We start from the raw sequence: 19938 nt of genomic DNA on the forward strand, positions 1-19938 counted from the left end.
TCCGGCTCTCCGGGTCGCGGGGATGCTGGAGCCTATCCCAGCAGTCACTGGACGGCAGGCGGGGAGACACCCTGGACAGACTGCCAGGCCATCACAGGATCGACACACACACACACACACACACACACACACACACACACACACACACACACACACACACACACACACACACACACACACACACACACACACACACAGGGACAATTCAGTTCGGCCGATTCACCTGACCTACATGTATTTGGACTGTGGGAGGAAACCGGAGAAACCCACGCACGGGGAAAACATGCAAACTCCACACAGAGGACGACCCGGGACGACCCCCATGGTCGCTAACCACTGCGCCACCGTGCCGCCCTGCGGCAAATACAAGAACCATATGATGAATTGGGCCGGAGAAAATTAATAAAGTTGACTTTATTTTGAGTTTTACTTTTTCATTTTTACAGCATATAATTGGTTACATTCCCGTGGCGAACTGGAACGAGCCTTAGGATCTAGAGCAATTCCACTTGTTTTTGTTTGGTGGCGGTAATGCTCCGCGTTTGGCTGCAATCCGCCAATTAAAATAGAAGCGAGGAAGAAGACGGAACCAGAAGTGACGATTGGTGATATTGTTGATAAGGTCTGCTGTTCTCAGCTAAGGGCCATGATATTGTCATTAATATTATAATTAAACATATTATTAAGATGAGCTCTGTGGAGGACAGCCATGGGACAAAACGACCCGCGTCACCAGGTGAAGTAGGTAAACCTCATGACTTCTTCGTTGATTATAGTTACACGTTATCAGTAAATTAGCAAACTCTGTTCGCCCTGACATAAGCTGCAACAAGAATCTCAACTAAATAGTCCCGTTATTACGCGTTTACCTTGTGGGTTGTCCGATCAAATAATCGCATATTCTGTGTGAAACGCAACAAAACGGCCACACTAGTCTGACAGGTGAATTTGGCTTTTGTTTAGTCATACTGTCATAGGGTTACCAAATTTCTGTCAAACAAACATGAGACCGTGTCATACAAAGAAATGCAGTTGGTAATGACTCCATGAGGCCTGCCAACAACGCTTTCCCTTGTACCACAGTCAAGGGCAGCCGACACAACCATGTAAATTAACGCTCGCACGGTCAGTGGAAATGGATACATTGTGTGCTTCAGCTTAAGTTTCAAGACGAACAAAGTCCTTATCCTTGTGGTTTGTTGTATTGGGCTTTCAGTTTTTCCAGCGATCTTTATAATGAAAATGTTCACCCTGCAACCAACCCCTCCTTGTAACAGGTTCTTGGCCCTGATCATATTTGCACTACGGCTAAGCTTACCTACCCAGATCAGCACTGGGCCGATTCTCAGAGTACACCCACTAAAACACAAAACTTCATAATTGTCATACTCTGGAGCCCAAATTCACAGAGCTTGTTGTTTAAAAAAAAAACAAAAAAACAGTCCAGCAATTCACAAACGGCATTGTAACACTGCCTTGAGTGTATGTGTAGAACATTTTAGGCATAGATATTTGCCACTTTTAATGGTTATCTGCTTTAGCTGACTAAATGAAGCCAAGTGATTTCCATTGGTCTGGCAGGAAGGTTCTACCAACTGGGAAGCTGCAGATCTGGGAAGCAATGAGAGGAAGCAGAAGTTTTTGCGGCTGATGGGTGCTGGAAAGGTTTGTTAAATATATTAGGGATCATAGAGACAACTTTTTGTTCCTTTTCATCACAGTTCCTTATCATACTTATCACTTCAGAACTTGAGCTTGCGATGAAAACACCACTGTCTGTACTTCTCAGAAAGAGCCCACTGGACGCCTCATCATTGGAGATCACAAATCAACATCTCACTTCCGCAGCGGTGAGCTTTTTTGATATATCCTAATGTAAATAAACTCCACACTAGCATCCTGTAAAACTCACTCGCTCTTTTTTGCCACAATGCAGTTAATCTGCTGTTCAGATCTATCCGTGCATGGTAAGACTTGTAGATCCTGAATGTGCCTGCTATAACTGGTTTCTCCTCTGCAGGGAAGGAAGATAAGAAGATGAACTGTGAGCTGGAGATGCAGTACCAGCAAGGCATGGATGGGGTACTGTCAGGCCGCAACAGGAGACACTGTGGCCTGGGTTTTAGTGAGGTGAGAGGGCAGCAAGGGCAAGAGTGGTGGGAGAAAGGGAGGCCAAATGATGCACCTGGGCCAACTAAAAATGTTTTCTTACAAATTTCAACACTGTGAAAATGTTTAAAATCTTTGAGTTGTTCCACCAGTGAAGTTTGGGATGGTCACTTTTACTGATTTCACTAAAGTTATCTTAAGTTACTCAGTTAGAGTTAATCAACTTGCCAGTCTAGATATAGATAATCTAGCAAGAGATACCTGCAACAGATGTTGAACAATCGACCATTTTGCAAACTCGAGACTGTTACCTCGAAGAACACTAAAACTAGTAGAATAGCCCAGTGGCCACTGTTTGGGTACTTGGTCACTTCCACGTGTGAATGTGTGTAACTATCATTGAGAATCAGATAAATGTTAAATACGTTTAAAGTATACCCATAACATCATTATGTAACCCATTACCTCTTTTACATGTCATTTGCCAGCCTGAATCATTTCCTTCACTGCCTGCAGAGAATCAGGTAAAGGCAACTGAACCAGAGAAAACAGTCAATACAGAAAGACCCACAGAAGCTCAGGACAAAGCTTCAGGCTCCAGCCCACAAAGCCAGGGCTCAGAGGAAGCCCAGTCCAGCACAGATGACAAAAAGGAGGACAAAAAACACAACTACAAAATGGCCTTTGTCAAGTCAACATAAGACTTGGGGTGAGGGGGGTAGTCGTCAAGTTTTATAACCTTGAAACTGATTTGTACATTTTGATGTGTTCTTTTTTATTGTTTATTAGCAGTATCTTCTCCTGTAGGTGAGTTCTTCTAATTTTGCAGCATAAAAATGGCCTCTGCACTAAGAACACTCACTACAAGTATCAAGTAGTTTAATGGTCAGCTTGACTCTCTGATGTTTAACTGTATTGAGAACATACCAGAAAGTTGAATCCCCAACCACAGTTGCAAAACGACCAAAACCGGCGACCTGCAACTGTGCTTTTTATAAGGTTGGGGATACCTGTAGTCAGCTGAGACTGACTAAACTTGTGTTGACATTAACTGATTCAACTTTCTGGGATTTTCTTATGTACCTGCATTACTGAGCATGCATCAAGACATATTGAGAATATAAGTCGTGTCAGACATTTTGTAACGGGTAGTGTGTGTGCCAAGAATTATGCTGATCAAGGATTACCTGTCGATCCGCATGACTGATAAATGTGTGAAGTGTGTGACCTCTAGTTCAAAGACTATTAAATGGAAGTACCACACTTGTTTGCTGTGATGAATGTTGGAGCATGATGGACAGACTAGTGTCCAGTGATAGAGATAGATATACTCCAGCTCTCTACACATTTTCCCACAAGAGTGGCTGTTTTGCTGTGTTATTCACTTGTCTGTTTTGACATCTACACTCTATCGAAATAGAACCTAGAATAGTCTTGTGTTGATTTTGAGACTTAAACGGCAATCGAGTGCATTCAGCACAATGCCAAAGGGAAACTTCTTTTTTAAACTTTGCCCCATTTTCCTATTGTTGGGAGTCAAACCGAGTGGTGGGTAGCAGAATCTTTTAATGAATTCACTGTTAAGCAAGCCTGCATCTGCCGACTGCTGTGCACCGAGCTGCAATGTTCAGGGCAAACGTGCTCCCAAATAACGGCCGCTACAAAGCAATTTTATGGCACTAACAGGCTCAGAATGCCGCAAGGGGATTTGTAAAACACCTCCCATTATCAAAAGACAGTCCCAATATTGTCAGTCAGCGCAGTGATGGACCTTTTTTGCAGTTGTCTCTTTCTCACTATTGTCTTCCTGTAACAACTCACTTCTCGCAGGATTATAAAGTGAGACTTTTGCTAGAAATGGGTTGATAGCTATATAATGCCATTTTTGCTATTTTGACTTAGGCTCTTAGGACTCATCATAATGTTCAGAGCTTGTTAGTTCCATAAAAGAGCTCTATTAGTGGACATTATATTCTAAGATTTCAGAATATTTCAGCAGCATCCCCACACCTATATTGCCATCCACATGTAATGAGTTAATGAGTTAATTAACACTCACACCAGCAAACTTGTTGAAACCATTGATGCCGTAGCACTGGCAAAGTTTGAAAAAGTTAAAGCCAAACACCGACCCGCCTTGGAAAAATTAGAATGATGTTCACCATAAATGAAACTGTAGAGAAGTTGAAAGGAAGTGGAGAAAGAGTAAGATGCAGGTCCACTATGACATTTATAGATGGCATCTTAAAACATTCAACAAAAATGAGAAATTCTAGACAGACTCATCTCACATTTAAACACTGTAAATCAGAATAAACCTAGAAATCTCTTTTCCACTATTGACAATCCCAAATCCAGACCTTAGAACACAATCTGACCTCATCTCAACTTCTAAATGTGAGGAGCTTGCTGCTTATTTCAGAGACAACAACCATCAGACAAAGTATAAGATATGATATGTCTGCTGATTCCTGTATTGTGCACCATCCTGTGCTACTGCCTGAATTTACTTTGAAAACTTCTGTTATTGTTGATCGTGAAATGCTCAGGGATAAAGTAATGCACCCTAAGCCGTCCGCTCACCCACTTGATCCTATTCTACTTTGTTTTTTAAAAGTATATTTGATTGTTTGGCAGAAGACATGTTAGCCATAGTGAACAACTCATTATTTTTTACTGGTGTTTTCCTGTCTGCATTGAAAACAATAATACAAATTCTGTATATGAACAGTTTAAATTGGGTTCAATCAAGTTTCCGGGCCTACCATAGCACCATGATGGTCCTTGTTAAAGTTGTAAATGATCTGATAATCAGCTTGGCTAAAAAGCCCTCTGTTAGTCCTGTTAGATTTAAATGCTGCATTTGACACTGTCGACCAAACCATTCTCCTTGACAGACTAGAGAAATGGGTTGGCCTTTCTGGTTGTGTTTTAAACTGGTTCATCCAGTTGAGAATATTTGTCTCTTGGCACCACTTCTCAGCCAAACATGAAATTACTTGTGGGATTCCACAAGGGTCAATTTTAGGTCCCTTACTATTTGGCCTGTATGTGCTGCCATTAGGTAATATTATCAGAGAACATAGCCTTGACTTTCATTGTTATGCTGACGATGCACAACTCTATCTCTGTCTCTATCTCTGTCTCACCAGATGATGCTTGGCTGTCTGACTCACTGAATGTATTAGAAATGTAAACCTATGGATATCTCGAAAATTTGTACAACTCAACATAAAAAAAGAAGAAGTAATTGTTCTTGGACCCAAGGCAAAGAAAGAAAAACTACTTCCACATTTAGGGACCCTGGCACAAAATTCAAAGCCTAAAGCAAAAAACCTCAAAGTGTTTTTTAGGCCCAGACCTTAATTTTGACAGCCTTTTATCATCTCCGTAACATCACCAAAGTGCAGCCATTTTTAATCCAGGGAGATACTTTAGAAACGTATGCATGCTTTCATTACAAGCATACTCATTTTGACTATTGCAGTGTTGTCCTGTCTGGTCTACTTGAGTCTGCACTAGACAGGCTACAGCTAGTGCAGAATGCTGCTGCCCACCTATTGACTAAGACCAGCAGGAGAGAACACATTACCCCTGTTTTAAAATTGCTTCGCTGGCCACCTGTCCATTCTATAGTGGATTTTAAGATTCTCTTATTAGTGTTTAAATCTCTTAATGGCCTTGGCCCCGAATACATATCCAACATGCTTTTAAGATATGTTCCCAGTAGGTGACTCAGGTCCTCTGCTACTCGTCTTCTTGTTGTTCCAGGGACGGGGACCAAGACCTATGGGGAGACAGCCTTTAGTATCCATATGGTCCTAGTCTCTAGAATACCCTGCCAGAGGATCTGAAAAATGCACTGTCAGACAACCCTTTTAAAATAAATCTTAAAAACTTACCTTTTTAACCTAGCTGTTATGTACGGAGTGGGTTATCTGCTTTACTTTGTTTGAATGATTTATTGGTGTTTTATTAGTTTACTTCATCTTTTATTTGATTCCTTCCTCTCTTATTCTGTGTTCTATTCAATTTTCTGATTTGTTTTATGATGTTGTCTGAAGTGTTCCCTGTGGAACAAGAGGTTTGCTGTGGGGGCAATGTGAACCAAGGGGGGGTACCTGTGGAATGAGCCCCCTCACACACACACACACACAGCAAACCTCTTGGTAACATGCTGTAATAGACCTTTTTAAGGACATCTAGCATGCCAATTTAGAACAATGTATATTTCCATCTCTTTAATTAAATAAATTCAACAATATAATTCTGCTATTTTCAAAACTGTTGTTGTGGATTACTTATCTAAAGTGTTATTGTCCTATTTCAGTCACTGCAGCTGTTCATGTGTTAATTTTCCCAGACAAATTGTATATTACAGTAATGTACAAGTGCCATAAGATGACATTGATATATTATATAGCTACATTTGAAGTGAACCGTGTACTCAATGAATTTTATACGATGCATTCTTGCAAATATTTCACAATAAAAGCCTTGCTAGGAAATGAAGTGATTTTGCCAACTGAAACGTTAAAGGGTTTTTAAATACAAACTCAATACTTTTAGGAAGTATTGAGTTTCAGCTCCTTCACGCATACGCTTCCGATGGCCTGTGAAAACGCCTGAAGCCGGGACGCGAGCCCGTGAATTTTTTAGTGTAACGTGCATGGATAAGTAGACACGTTGGCCCTCGGCTAACGGATCGGACCCTTTACTCGACTGGTTAACGTTGTCGCTTACGGAGCGGGAAACACGGGTTCGCGTCCCGCCTGGGGCAGTTCCTGTGGTTGCCCCCCGAATTTGCTACATTGGTGTCAGAAGTGGGATGGTGAAGACCGTAAGGCCATCGGAAGCGTATGCGCTCAGAAGTGTGAAGGCATCACGTAGACTTTCTCTCAAAGAAGAACAGATTGATGCAGCATCCGCGCTCTGTTTTACCTCAACCAAGTCCAATAAGATATTTTCTAAATCACCATTGCCACTGATGTCAGACCTAAGGTAGATGATGAGGTAAGTGATCCCATACACTGAGCTTTCATCAGATGCTAATCAGCGAGTTTGCTTGTTTCAATTGAGATATTATTGTGCGTTTCATTTCGCTGGCTAAGTGGGTTGTAATCTCGGCCCACTAGTGGTCTGATCTATGTACGTTTCCCATTTTAGACCCATTTTGTTCTTGCTGTTCTATTAAGGGGCCCATCTTCGTGAATGACATTCGTTCTTTTGTAATACAGTAAGCGGTTCTGAATGCTGCTTCTGTCTCCAAGCGGTGTGCACTAGCCTCAATAATAATGTTAGGCATCACGTCCCTTTTTCTCTGTTTGGCCATTTATTCGGCTTGTTTGTGCGCAACACTGACCTTGTGTTTATATATTTTGTTGCGCATTACTTTTGCACCGTCACTATGCACACTTCCTTTTCCTCACTCGCTGGATAAGTGAACGCCTCTCTCTGGTCCAAGTAGTATTTTTGCCTCTTTACATGTTAAACATCTGATGCAACCCTCACTGAAAAAAATACATGGTTGCCCCTCCTGCCACTCCTTGCTTTGGCTCGCACTCCACACTTTTGGAAGGTCTGAGGTAGCATTAGATGGCACAGTCTCAGGTGGGCCAGATGCTGCTGCTGGTGAGACAGATGTTGCTGGTGGTGGGCCAGATGCTGCTGGTGGCAAGGGTCGATGTACTGCTCCTGCCCCGGACTCCGCCATTGTAGCTAGGCTAGCAGTACTGGCTATGCTAGCATTAGCTAGCATGACAACTTCCTTGCTCATTATCTGCTCCTCCACTTTCTCAATTTCTTTTCCATTTTTCTCGTTGTTTGACCTCTTAGTAAAACCAAACTTTGTCAAGTTTATTTGTTTTCGTTTCGACTCTTTATACTATTTTCCATCTGACGTCTAATTTTCATCAGACGTGAGGCACACAACCGACGACGTAAGCACACTGACACTACGACCTTCAAACAGCCGAACAAGTGTGATCCAATAATTGTCAGCTAAACAGTAAGAGTTCCCCCTAGTGTGTGATCATGTACATTACATCCAATTATAAGTGGATGTAATGTAGCCTACAGTCACACCAATAGGGGGTGCCGGTGACACATAGAAATGGGGCACTGCTGAACTTTGTATCTAGGTATACCATGGCCAGAACTAGGTATGCCGGGCCCTCCCGGGCACCAGCGTAATTCGAACCCGGGTTGGCTGTCGCGGCGGTACTCCTTGTTTCCACAGTCCACAACATAGGACTGCGGAGCACTCTGTGGTTTAACTACAACTCCCAGGGACCATTTGTGGTTGCCAGGATAGGGTTGCATCCTAACCTCATCCCCAGGCTTAACGGCAACACTGCTCTCTTGCGGTCACAGTAGAACTTTTGGATGTCCTTACTTTTGTCCAGCAGACGCTTTACTTTGAGAGGGTGATAGGCTATTGGTGCGAGTAGTGTGCGAGCAGTAGGCAGCTTATTACGTGGCCTCCTGCCCATGAGCAATTGAGCCAGCGACAGGCCTGCTGATTCAAGTGGAGTAGTTCTGTAGTCCAACAGTGCAAGGTGTTTGTCTGATGCTTTACACCACAGCCTCTTCACAGTTTGCACTGCACGCTCTGCTTCACCATTTGAGTGTGGCATGTGTGGTGAATATGTCTTGTGTGCAGAGGTGGAAAAACCAGGTCCAGAAAGTAAAAATCCAAACCGTGTATTTGATCCACTCCTGTACTACACCAGCAGATTCTATTCAACACCACTCCTCAACTAGGTAGGGGAAACTAGCTAATGAAATCAGTTGGTTTAGTAATATGGGTGGAGCAAATACACGGTTTGGACATTTACTTTCTGGACCTGGTTTTTACACCTCTGTTTGTGTGAAATACCATAACTCTTACAGAAGTCTTTAAATTCTCCTGAGGAATACTGTGGACCGTTGTCTGTCCGTAGAGTAGCAGGGATACCATGCCTGCTGAATGGCGCTTTCAGAGTCTCTATGGTGGTGCGACTGCGTATGTCTTTCAGTTCATTTACTTTAATAAATTTTGAGCAGTTCTGGCGTTTCTGTTGGCTTGAGTGGTTGTCTGGGCAGTTTATTTTGGAAACCAGCCCACTTGCTGCAACATCTGACCATTTCTTCGATTTCAGCACTCATGCCTGGCCAGTATAGCACTTCACAGGCTTGCTGTTTACTCTTCACTATCCCTAAGTGAGATTGGTGTATAAGCCTTAGCATGTGCTGTCGCATGGTGAGGGGCACTACTATACATAGTCCTTTGTATACAACTCCATCATATAGCACAAGCTGGCTTCTCATGTCCCACTATGGCTTAACAGGAATTGGCACTGCCCGTCTGTGTTCTGGCCAGCCATGCTAAATTGTCTGTTGGAGACAGCTTAGCTCTTTTATGCACTCCTGTAGTTCAGCACTGGAGGATGCGTGCACAATGCCTTGATTTTGTCAAAAGCTTGCAGCTGTACTGGCTGCCATGCAAACTCCCCATCGCTCTTGAGGAGCTGATGCAGCAGAGCATCCTCTTCACTGAGTTTGGTATGAACTTTGACAGGTACGTTACAAAGCTCAAAAAGTGGTGAACACCATCATTGTCTGTTGGCAGTGACATGCATCATACTGCCTCAACTTTTGCTGGGTCTGGTTTCAGTCCATCAGCCATTATTAGATGTCCAACATACGGCACTGCTGCTTGACGAATGTGACATTTGTTGAAGTTGAGCCTCAGATTGTAGCTCGTTGATCTCTCCACTACTCTGCGCAGGATTGTATCGTACTCCTCCACTATGAGAATGTCATCCATCACGCTGACGGTTCCTCCCAATGCCCTCGAGCATTCCGTCCATGATATGTTGGAAAATTTCCGGTGCGCATTTTAGTCCAAATGGGAGTCTCAGCCATCTGTACCTTTTAATCGGTGTATTGAAGGTCGTGAGAAAGGATGATGCTTCATCCAGTGCTATCTGAAGAAATCCAGATTTAGCATCCAGGACCGAGAAGACTTTGGCACCAGGTATTGTGGAAACAACCTCCTCTATGTTGCGCATGGGGTGGTGCTCCTTCTTTATGGCTTTATTTAAATCATTTGGATCTATGCAGGTTCATATCTTGCCATTACACACTATGGTTACTATAGAGCACACCCACTCTATAGGTTGGTCAACTTTAGTGATGTAGCCATCTTTCTCCATCTCAAGTGGTTTCTCCACTATCTTTTCTCTGAGCGTGGCTAGTTGGCGGTGGACAGGATGGACCATGCCTTTTGCATCTGGAACCATTTTTATTGTATATGTACCTGGGAGGGTTCTGGTGGTGCGTGTCAGTTCTGGGAACTTATCAAGTCCAGCTGGTACACTCTGTGTTGGAATGGCGACATCAGTACTGCTCGATTTGTTTTCTTCAGTAATGTTTTTTGTGAGTCCAGACGAACAATCAGGCCCAACGCCTCAGCTGTATCACCACTGAGTACATTTTCCTATGCAATGTCCACCATTTCAAATTCTGCGTTTGTAAGACTCTGGAAATGGGTTATAAAGCAACTGGGCTAAATAATCTAAAATAGGTTGGGCTAAGGAGGAATTGGAAAAGAATATTATTTAGACAACAGTATTATAAAAGAGAAACATGGCCGGCATTTATTAAACATAGTAATATCAACACAAGTGCACTTTGAATGGTCAATAAGAAAAATAATAAAGAATAAGGGTCAAACCCCTTTGGTCTGTCTGTAATGTCTTTTCAGTGTGTGGACTCAGAGCTCTGGTCAAAAACGGAAAATATGAAAAGATAAAAGTCTGAAACTACCCGGGTAGTGCGTGTGTGTGTGTGTGTAGTGTTCATTCAAAAAAATAAAGAGATCTCCAAAACGGTCTTATCTGTCTCTCCTGGTCGTCCTCAATGGAGAAGCAAGACGCCACTCTTCCACGTGCTGTCCACGCCTCGTGGGTCACAGGACTTCCTGCTCCCTTCTCTTGGGGAAAGAATCCAGTACACAAAAAAACCAACCGCAGAATCCGGGCAAAGAAAGAAAACAGGTCTCCAAGCAAAAAATCCTCTCCAATCCAAACGGCATTAATTAACTTAAACTGGTGAACTTAAATAAGTAAGGGTAACAAAGGCATAACTGTTGTATCTCTGTTCCAGCTTCTACGAGTTGGGCTTTTGTTCATTCGTCTACAGCTCAAGAAAAATCTGCAGTTAATCTGTCACTCTCGTTCTGATCTGACAAGGCCTGGTAATTTTCCATTTGGACAGGCTGCTAGCGCCCTTTACAGGGGACTGCTGGAACATGCAGAGACATGAGTTAACTCTTTCTAGGGCAGCTAAAATCATGGGGGTTACACGCTCATTCACACTTGTTGTGTTTGATCAGTAGATCAACTGCAGTGGCAGGCTTTAGCTTGTGGTTGGAATAAGAGCGAAGTACTGTGCTAGAGTATTTTGTGTATTAGGAACTGGTATCTGTCTAGGATCAGTGTATTGCATTTGGCACCTGTGTCAATCCTGAACTGCACCTCCTGAGACAGAATTTCAAAGTTTACTTTCCATTTCTCATCTGCAGGGCCGTCAGTCTGGGTCAGATTTATGTGCAGAATTTCATCATCTAGTGAATCCTGACTTGGCGCAACACTAACTGAATTTACTGCACGTTTGTGACACACAGTCACCCTGTGATTTGGTTTTTTAGTAAGAACATACTGAGCCTTTAGCTGGGCACTTTCCTTTGCTCCACTTGTGCTGGGGGTCTTTTCCACAACTTGGGCAGCTTTTGGGTTGGTTGACTGATGCCTACCTCTGATGTGTGGGTTTTGACTGTCCTTTACTGTATGTTAGCTTATTAGGTGCTGGGTACTTTGCTTTGGCAGACTCTACTGATACTTGTGAATCATCCTCTGATGATTTTTATGTGTTTATGTGACATTTCAAACTGCTGAGGGATTTCTATAGCTTTTGGTAGTGTTAGGTCCTCACCTTTGTCCAACAGTCTTTCTTGGACCCTTTTTTCTCTTACTGCCACGATTATGGCGTCAATCAACATGTCACCTGGGTCAGTGTACCCACAATCCATGAGTCTACTACTATTACTACTACTACTACTACTACCACCTTCAGTTGTTCCCGTTAGGGGTCGCCACAGCGGATCATCCGTTTCCATTTCTTCCTGTCCTCTACATCTTCCTCTGTCACATCAGCCACCTGCATGTCCTCCCTCACAACATCCATAAATCTCCTCTTCGGCCTTCCTCTTTTCCTCTTCCCTTGCAGCTCCATATTCAGCATCCTTCTCCCAATATACCCAGCATATCTCCTCCACACATGTCCAAGCCATCTCAATCTTGCCTCTCTTGCTTTGTCTCCAAACCGTCCAACCTGAGCTGTCCCTCTAATATAATCGTTCCTAATCCTGTCCTTCTTCGTCACTCCCAATAAAAATCTTAGCATCTTCAACTCTGCCACCTCCAACTCCGCCTCCTGTCTTCTCATCAGTGCCACTATCGCCAAACCATTTAACATAGCTGGTCTCACAACCATCTTGTAAACCTCCCCTTTAACTCTTGCTGGTACTCTTCCGTCGCAAATCACTTCTGACACTCTTCTCCACTCACTCCACCCTGCCTGCACTCTCTTCTTCACCTCTCTTCTGCACTCCCCATTACTTTGGACAGTTGACCTCAAGTATTTAAACTCATATGCCTTTGCCACTGTCCTCCCTCTCATTCACACATAAGTATTCCATCTTGCTCCTGACTTTCATTCCTCTTTTCTCCAGTGCATACCTCCACCTCTCCAGGCTCTCCTCAACCTGCACCCTACTCTCGCTACAGATCACAATGTCATCCATAAACAACGTAGTCCACGGAGACTCCTGCCTGATCTCGTCCGTCAACCTGTCCATCACCATTGCAAACAAGAAAGGGCTCAGAGCCGATCCTTGATGTAATCCCACCTCCACCTTGAAACCATCTGTCATTCCAACCGCACACCTCACCATTGTCACACTTCCCTCATACATATCTTGCATAATTCTCTGTAACTCCTACATAATTCTCTGCAACTCCTGACTTCCTCATACAATACAAAACCTCCTCTCTCAGCACCCTTGTCATATGCTTTCTCTAAATCTACAAAGACATTACATTACAGTCATTTTGCCAAGGCTTTTATCCAAAGCGACTTACAATAAGTGCATTTAATGTAGGGAATCAGGAGAACTACTAGTCATCAGATGTCATAAGTGCATCTTCTCTCTAAACAAGCATCTAAGAGCAAAACCAGTGTTAAAGTAAAAGTGCAAGAAAGAGGTTTTTTTTTAAATGAGTGAATACAATAAGTGCTAAGAACAAGTAACAGGGTAGTAGTTATTGGAGAGGTGAGTTTTCAACCTGCGCCAAAAGATGGGCAGCGACTCCGCTGTCCTGACATCAGTGGGGAATTCATTCCACCACTTAATCCCCGACTGCTTGTTGGTGGCCCAGTTGTGAATGTGTATAATGTATGGGTGTAAGTACTGCACTCAGGAAAAACACCTTTTCATTTGAAAAGTCCTGACAAACATTTCCTGGAATAGCACAATCGATCATGCACGCAATGCAGATCAGTGGTGTAGTGCACCCAAAAATCCACACAAAACATGTCCATTGCCCAAATCTGTACACAACATGGATATAACCAGCCTGGCCTGACTGCATTTTAATACTCTATACTTCTACCTTGTTGTTGTTGTTGTCCCCATATTTATTCTGAGCCTATTTATTACACAATCAGGAAAATTTATTGGTTTATTTATTTAATTTAATGAAATATCGTTTCCCCCAGCCACAGCAGGGCAACACAAAGACAAAAGCACATAGCCAAAACCTACAAGAACACATATATCCAAAGTCTCATCTCTCATCTCATCTTCAGTCGCTTTTCCGGGGTCAGGGCCACGGTGGCAGCAAGCTAAGTAGGGCAGTTCAGACGTCCCTTTCCCCAACAATGCCCTCCAGCTCAACCTGGAGGATCCCAAGGTGTTCCCAGGCCAGATTGGACATGTAGTCCCTCCCGCGAGTTCTGAGTCTACCCCGGGGTCTCCTCCCAGTTGGCCGTGCCCGGTAAACCTCCAAAGGAAAGCGCCCAGGAGGCATCCTAATCAGATGCCCAAACCATCTCAGCTGGCTCCTTTCAATGCGAAGGAGCAGCGGTTCTACTCCAAGCTCCCTCCGGATGTCTGAGTTCCTCACCCTATCTCTAAGGCTGAGCCCAGACACCCTACGGAGGAAACTCATTTCAGCCGCTTGTATACGCGATCTCACCCTCTCGGTCACTACCAAAAGCTCATGACCATAGGTGAGGATTGGAATGAAGATTGACTGGTAAATTGAGAGCTTTGCCTCCCGGCTCAGCTCCTTCTTCGCCACAATGGTCTAGTACAACGTCTGCATTACTGCTGATGCTGCACCAATCCATCTGTCAATCTCCCGCTCCATCCTACCCTCACTCGTGAACAAGACCCTGAGATACTTGAACTCCACTTGGGGCAGCAACTCATCCCCACCCCGGAGGGAGCGATCCACCATTTTCCGGTAGAGAACCATGGCCTCAGGCCTTTGGATGGTTCACATGGTTTTGAGGCTCAATGTGATCTGAGGCTCAACATCACAGGCCTTTGGATGGTTCACATGGTTCTCTAGCTTTTGGTTGAGAACCATGGCCTCATGGCCTTTGGATATGGCCATAGTAAAAAAAAAAAACTAAAAAAAAACTACAAAAGCAAATTTAACAACATATCAACAAAAAAAAATCACTGTCCAAGAGAGCGAACGCTTGCCAGGATGACTGTTGGAACTGCCGGTCTGCATGGGCTAGCAGTTAGCTTAGCCTGCCCCGCTTCTGCATCCTGTCAGACCGTCCTCAGTGTTTCCTCTTCATGCACAGCTCCGGGCAGGGCCGTGGTCCTTGGGCCCACCGGATGCAGCAGACAAGGCTCCCCCAGCCGATCCAACGCCAGCTTTCCCAGCCAGACACCCTCAACACACCTCCCCACACTCCACATGACAACACCAAAAACACAGTTATATATGGCGAGGCCGCCGCCAGACCGCCCTCTGTGTTATCAGAACTGTCGGTCTGCATGGGCTAGCAGTTAGCTTAGCCTGCCCCGCTTCCGTGTCCTGTCAGACCACCCTCGGTGTTTCCTCTTCGGGCGCAGCTCCGGGCAGGGCTGTGGTCCCTGGGCCCACAGGACGCAGCAGACCAAGCTCCCCCAGCCGATCCAGCACCAGCTCTCCCAGCCATCAAACGAAGACACAAACCCAGACGCAGACACGGACAAAGGCACTGCATGGATGGCACTGGGTGAGGCCGCTGCAAACATGAGTTTGCGCCGCCATCTTCCCACAAACACCCGCCTGAGATTGTGAGCGTTTGTTGCGATCTCTACGGAAAAACTAAGAACTTGAAGGGGTAAAAATTGAGGATTACTTCTCTGACAGAGAGCTGTTCGTCTTTGGGTGTTCTCTTTGCAACATACGGAAGGAAATTGTGACTGAAATCGGAGAGAATCTGACGTTTACTCCCTCGTTGGGGTTGAGGCCTACAGCAACACTGCCGCGCTGCCAAGATGGCTGGTCGAAAGGATAAAGAAAAAGACAATGGTCAGTACATCTCCCAGGAGCGGGTGCATGAACTACTGGATCAACAAAAAACTTTTTACAAAGAACTGCTACAGCAGCAGGAAACACAGCTTTAAAGTTTGTGTGCGCACCATTATGGATACAACAAACACAAGAATGGATGTCATTTTGAAAGAGCTGAAGGAATTGAAAATCAGCCTCCATTTCACGCAAAAGGAGGTGGATAACCTGAAAGCTGCCAGCACCAGTCTGTCATCCAACTGTAAAACAAATGAAGCAGACATACACAAACTGGCTGAATCAATGATTATAATAAATAACAAAGTGGATGTTCTGGATGGTCAGTCCAGGCGTCATAACGTGATTATTGATGGCATTCCTGAGTCTGAGAATGAAAGGTGGTTAGAGTCAGAGGAGAAGGTGCTGACTCTCTTTAAGGAAAAACTGGACCTGGATCCCCACACCATAGGGATAGAATGAGTTCAGCGTGCCAGAAAAGCATCAACAGTAGAAGATGGCACCCCAGGCAGACAGCGACCTCGACCTCTAATAGTGAAGCTTTTAAGAATTAAGGACAGGGACACAATTTTGAGTAAAGCAAAAATGCTGAAAGGATCGAACATTTTTATAAATGAGAACTATCCCGATTCAGTTCGCCAGAAGAGAAAGGAGCTGCTGCCTAAAAAGAAAGCTGCCAGAGAAAGAGGGGACATTGCATTTTTAAGGTATGACAAACTCATTATTCACAAATGGCATTAAGGAAGAAGGAACTCAGAACGCACAACAAGGACAACATGCACAAACACACAACATATAACAGTAAAGATATGGTAGAAAATGCATTTCATATCTCATGTCTATTGCTACTCTACTTCCAAAGAACAGTTTGAAAATTGCTCATCTGAATATTTGTAGCTTGAGGAACAAATTGAATGAAATTTCTGATCTGTTGTTTTCAAACACAATTCATATACTTGCTCTCTCTGAAACACATTTGGATGAGACATTTGATGATGATGCTCTGACCATACTAGGATATAACCTATACAGAAAGGACAGAAATATGCGTGGAGGTGGAGTTGCCTGTTATGTTCAAAATCATATTCCAGTGAAAGTTAGGGAGGACATTATGTGCAAGGAAATTGAGGTATTGTGGCTTCAGGTTAACGTGCCCCATATTAAATCAATTTTACTGGGCTGTTGTTACAGGCCACCAAGCTCAAACCGTTATTATTTAGATGTATAGGCGAGAATCTAGATAAGGTATGCGAATTGAATATGGAAGTTGTTTTTACAGGAGATTTAAATATCGACTGGCTATCACACAAATGTCCCTTAAAACTTAAATTGATCACCATGACTGAGGCATGTTGTTTGAAACAAATGGTAACACAACCTACTAGATTAAACATTAACAATAGGGGTATCAACACATCATCTTGTATCGATCATAATTTTTTGAGTTAAAAGGATTTCTACACCAAGGCAGTATCAGTTCCAATAGGTTGTAGCGATCACAATGTAGTAGCAATTGCCAGGAAAAGTAAAATACCCAAAGCTAAACCAAAAGTTGTGTACAAAAGGTCATACAGGAGGTTCTCTCTGGAAGCCTTCCTGGAAGATGTCAGTAACATATGTTGGTCAACCATTTATGATGAAAAGGAATCAGATGGAGCACTAGAAGTTTTTCTTAAAAAGCTTCAGCCAGTATTGGACAAGCATGCACCTGTTAGAAAACTGATGGTGAGAACTCATAGAGCACCATGGGTTGACAAGGAGTTAAAGGACCACATGTCTCTGAGGGATAAGGCAAAGGAAATGGAACCGAAAAGTGGTAGTATAATTGACAGACAGAAATACTGTAAATTAAGGAATTATGTCACAAAGCTCAACCAAAGGAAAAAGAAACAATATTATGCTGTACAGTTAAGCAGAACAAGGAATGATGGGAAAAAAGCTTTGGAGTACACTGAACAGTATAATGGGACGAAACTCATCTTTACAACCCACCTATATTGATTGCGGAGGTACCTTTATTACTAAACCCAAAGAAATTGCAAATTATTTGAATTACTATTTTAAAAGCAAGGTATATGAATTAAGGAAAGAATTATCACATGGGACAGATAATAATTTATCCATTTACAACATAAAAAAAACATATGAGAGATGAACCATGTCATTTTGAGTTTAATGAAGTAAATACAGAAACGGCTGAAAAATTAATTAAGTTAACATGTAATGACAAACAATCAGGAATTGATAATATAGATGATAAACTGATTCGAATAGCTGTTAATTACATTGCACATCCTATCTGTCACATAATGAATACCAGCCTGAAACAATCTACCTTTCCACAGGCTTGGAAGGAAGCAAAAGTCATACCATTGCCCAAAGATAAGAAAACATCATTTAGTGGCCATAACAGCTGCCCCATAAGCTTGCTATCAGCTATAAGTAAGACCTTTGAGGTGGCAATTTTTGATCAAATACAAGAATACTTCTCAGCAAATAATCTGATAACAGATTTCCAGCATGCCTATAGAAAGGGACATTCTACATGTACAGCTCTAGCCCAAATGACAGATGACTGGTACAAAGTTTTGGACAGCAAAATGATCTGTGGTGCAGTCCTTTTAGATTTTACAGCAGCATTTGATGTAATTGACCACAAGCTCCTTCTTGAAAAGCTGGAGTCTTATGGTTTTAGACCATCTGCAATGGCCTGGATTGAAAGTGTATCTATAGAGTGTGGAATTCCTCAAGGAAGCTGCCTAGGTCCACTTATGTACTCCATTTTTACAAATGATTTACCCCTCGCTCTAAAAGATGCTAAATTAACGATGTATGCAGATGACACTACAGTGTATGCATCAGCAACAACACCTGCTGAGTTAAATGTCATCCTGAATAGGGAGCTAGATATAATCTGGAAATGGGTCTTTGAAAACAAAGTGATACTTAATGCAACTAAAACGAAAAGCATTATATTTAGTTCAAATCATTCTCTTAGGAAAGAGCCAGAGCTAAAACTCTTTATAAATAAAACACAAATCCAACAAGTAAAGGAAAGTAAGCCCCTGGGCATCATTCTTGATAATAAGCTGTCCTGGTCAAAACACATTGACATCATTGTAAACAGAATGGATAAGGCATTGGCAGTGGTAAGACGATGCAGAAAATACCTCACACCAGAATTGACTAAAATGGTAATAAACACTATTGTTCTCTCACAGCTCGATTATTGCCAAATAATATGGGCGAATGCCATGAAAAAGGATTTAAGCAAACTCCAGTTGGTACAGAACAAGGTGGCGCGCCTTGCTCTCCAATGTCCATACAATACGAACATTAACAGCATTCATTCTGTCTACAATGGTTAAAAGTTGAGGACAGAATGAATGCTTCACTTCTATCTTCAATATGGAAGGTTTTACAATACAAAACTCCATTATATCAGTACAATCAGTTAAAACACAATTCAGAATCATTTACATATGCCACTAGACAGGCAACAGAAGGCCGGTTTTCACTTCCTAAGTCAAACACTAATTTTCTGAAGCGTCCGGTAGAATACAGATCAATGAAAGCATGGAATTCCTTACCACTCCCAATGACTAAACTGACACAGAAATCAATATGTAAACAGCAAATAAAGAAACACCTTGGAATGTTATATTTGTAGGATGCAAAATACATGGTCATACGCACACATATTTTACACACACACACACACACACACACACACACACACACACACACACACACACACACACACACACACACAAACAGGACAGGGTAAGGTGTGATTTGAACTGAATTGTATAACCTGGATGGTTTCAACAGTTTGTATATTGGAATGATTTATGTATGTGTCTTTGCTGTTGGATGATGACTTATGTGTACTGTAAAGTTTAATGTAGGTTTTTGCTATTTTTGTTTGTTTTGTTTTTCTCTGTCTTGTTTTAAATGTATATATTAAATGTATTGTTTTTATGTGGACCCCAGTAAAACTAGCAGTGCTTTAGGGCACAGCTAATGGGGATCCTGATAAATAAAATAAACTAATAAACTAAACTAAACACCATCATCAAGAGTGTTTTTTGCAAATGAAAAGCAAAAAAAGTCTTAATTGAAATCTTGAGTAATTTTAGATACTGAATATGTCTCAGCCCAAGTACAATACAGCTCAGGCAAATTTGGACAT

The 19938-nt window shown here is 42.7% G+C and overlaps 1 protein-coding gene across 1 annotated transcript; it reads left to right on the top strand.

Moving 5' to 3' along the window:
- The first annotated feature begins 603 nt into the window (after positions 1 to 603).
- c6h11orf58 (chromosome 6 C11orf58 homolog) lies at positions 604 to 6607 on the top strand. The gene is made up of 5 exons (XM_056281891.1): positions 604 to 741; positions 1582 to 1665; positions 1790 to 1850; positions 2021 to 2130; positions 2598 to 6607. The coding sequence occupies exons 1-5, from the start codon at positions 688 to 690 to the stop codon at positions 2808 to 2810; spliced, it is 522 nt and encodes a 173-aa protein (XP_056137866.1). The 5' UTR covers positions 604 to 687; the 3' UTR covers positions 2811 to 6607.
- The last annotated feature ends 13331 nt before the right edge of the window (positions 6608 to 19938 follow it).

The sequence above is a fragment of the Lampris incognitus genome, chromosome 6 (genome assembly GCF_029633865.1).
Source record: "Lampris incognitus isolate fLamInc1 chromosome 6, fLamInc1.hap2, whole genome shotgun sequence".
NCBI lineage: Eukaryota > Metazoa > Chordata > Actinopteri > Lampriformes > Lampridae > Lampris > Lampris incognitus.

What these genes read in the sequence shown, in the direction of transcription:
- c6h11orf58 (XM_056281891.1), top strand. Translation starts at nt 688, where the DNA reads ATGAGCTCTGTGGAGGACAGCCATGGGACAAAACGACCCGCGTCACCA. An exon ending in GACCCGCGTCACCAGGTGAA is followed by an intron (nt 742 to 1,581) that starts GTAGGTAAACCT and finishes TTGGTCTGGCAG; the next exon opens with GAAGGTTCTACCAACTGGGA. An exon ending in GTGGCCTGGGTTTTAGTGAG is followed by an intron (nt 2,131 to 2,597) that starts GTGAGAGGGCAG and finishes GTCATTTGCCAG; the next exon opens with CCTGAATCATTTCCTTCACT.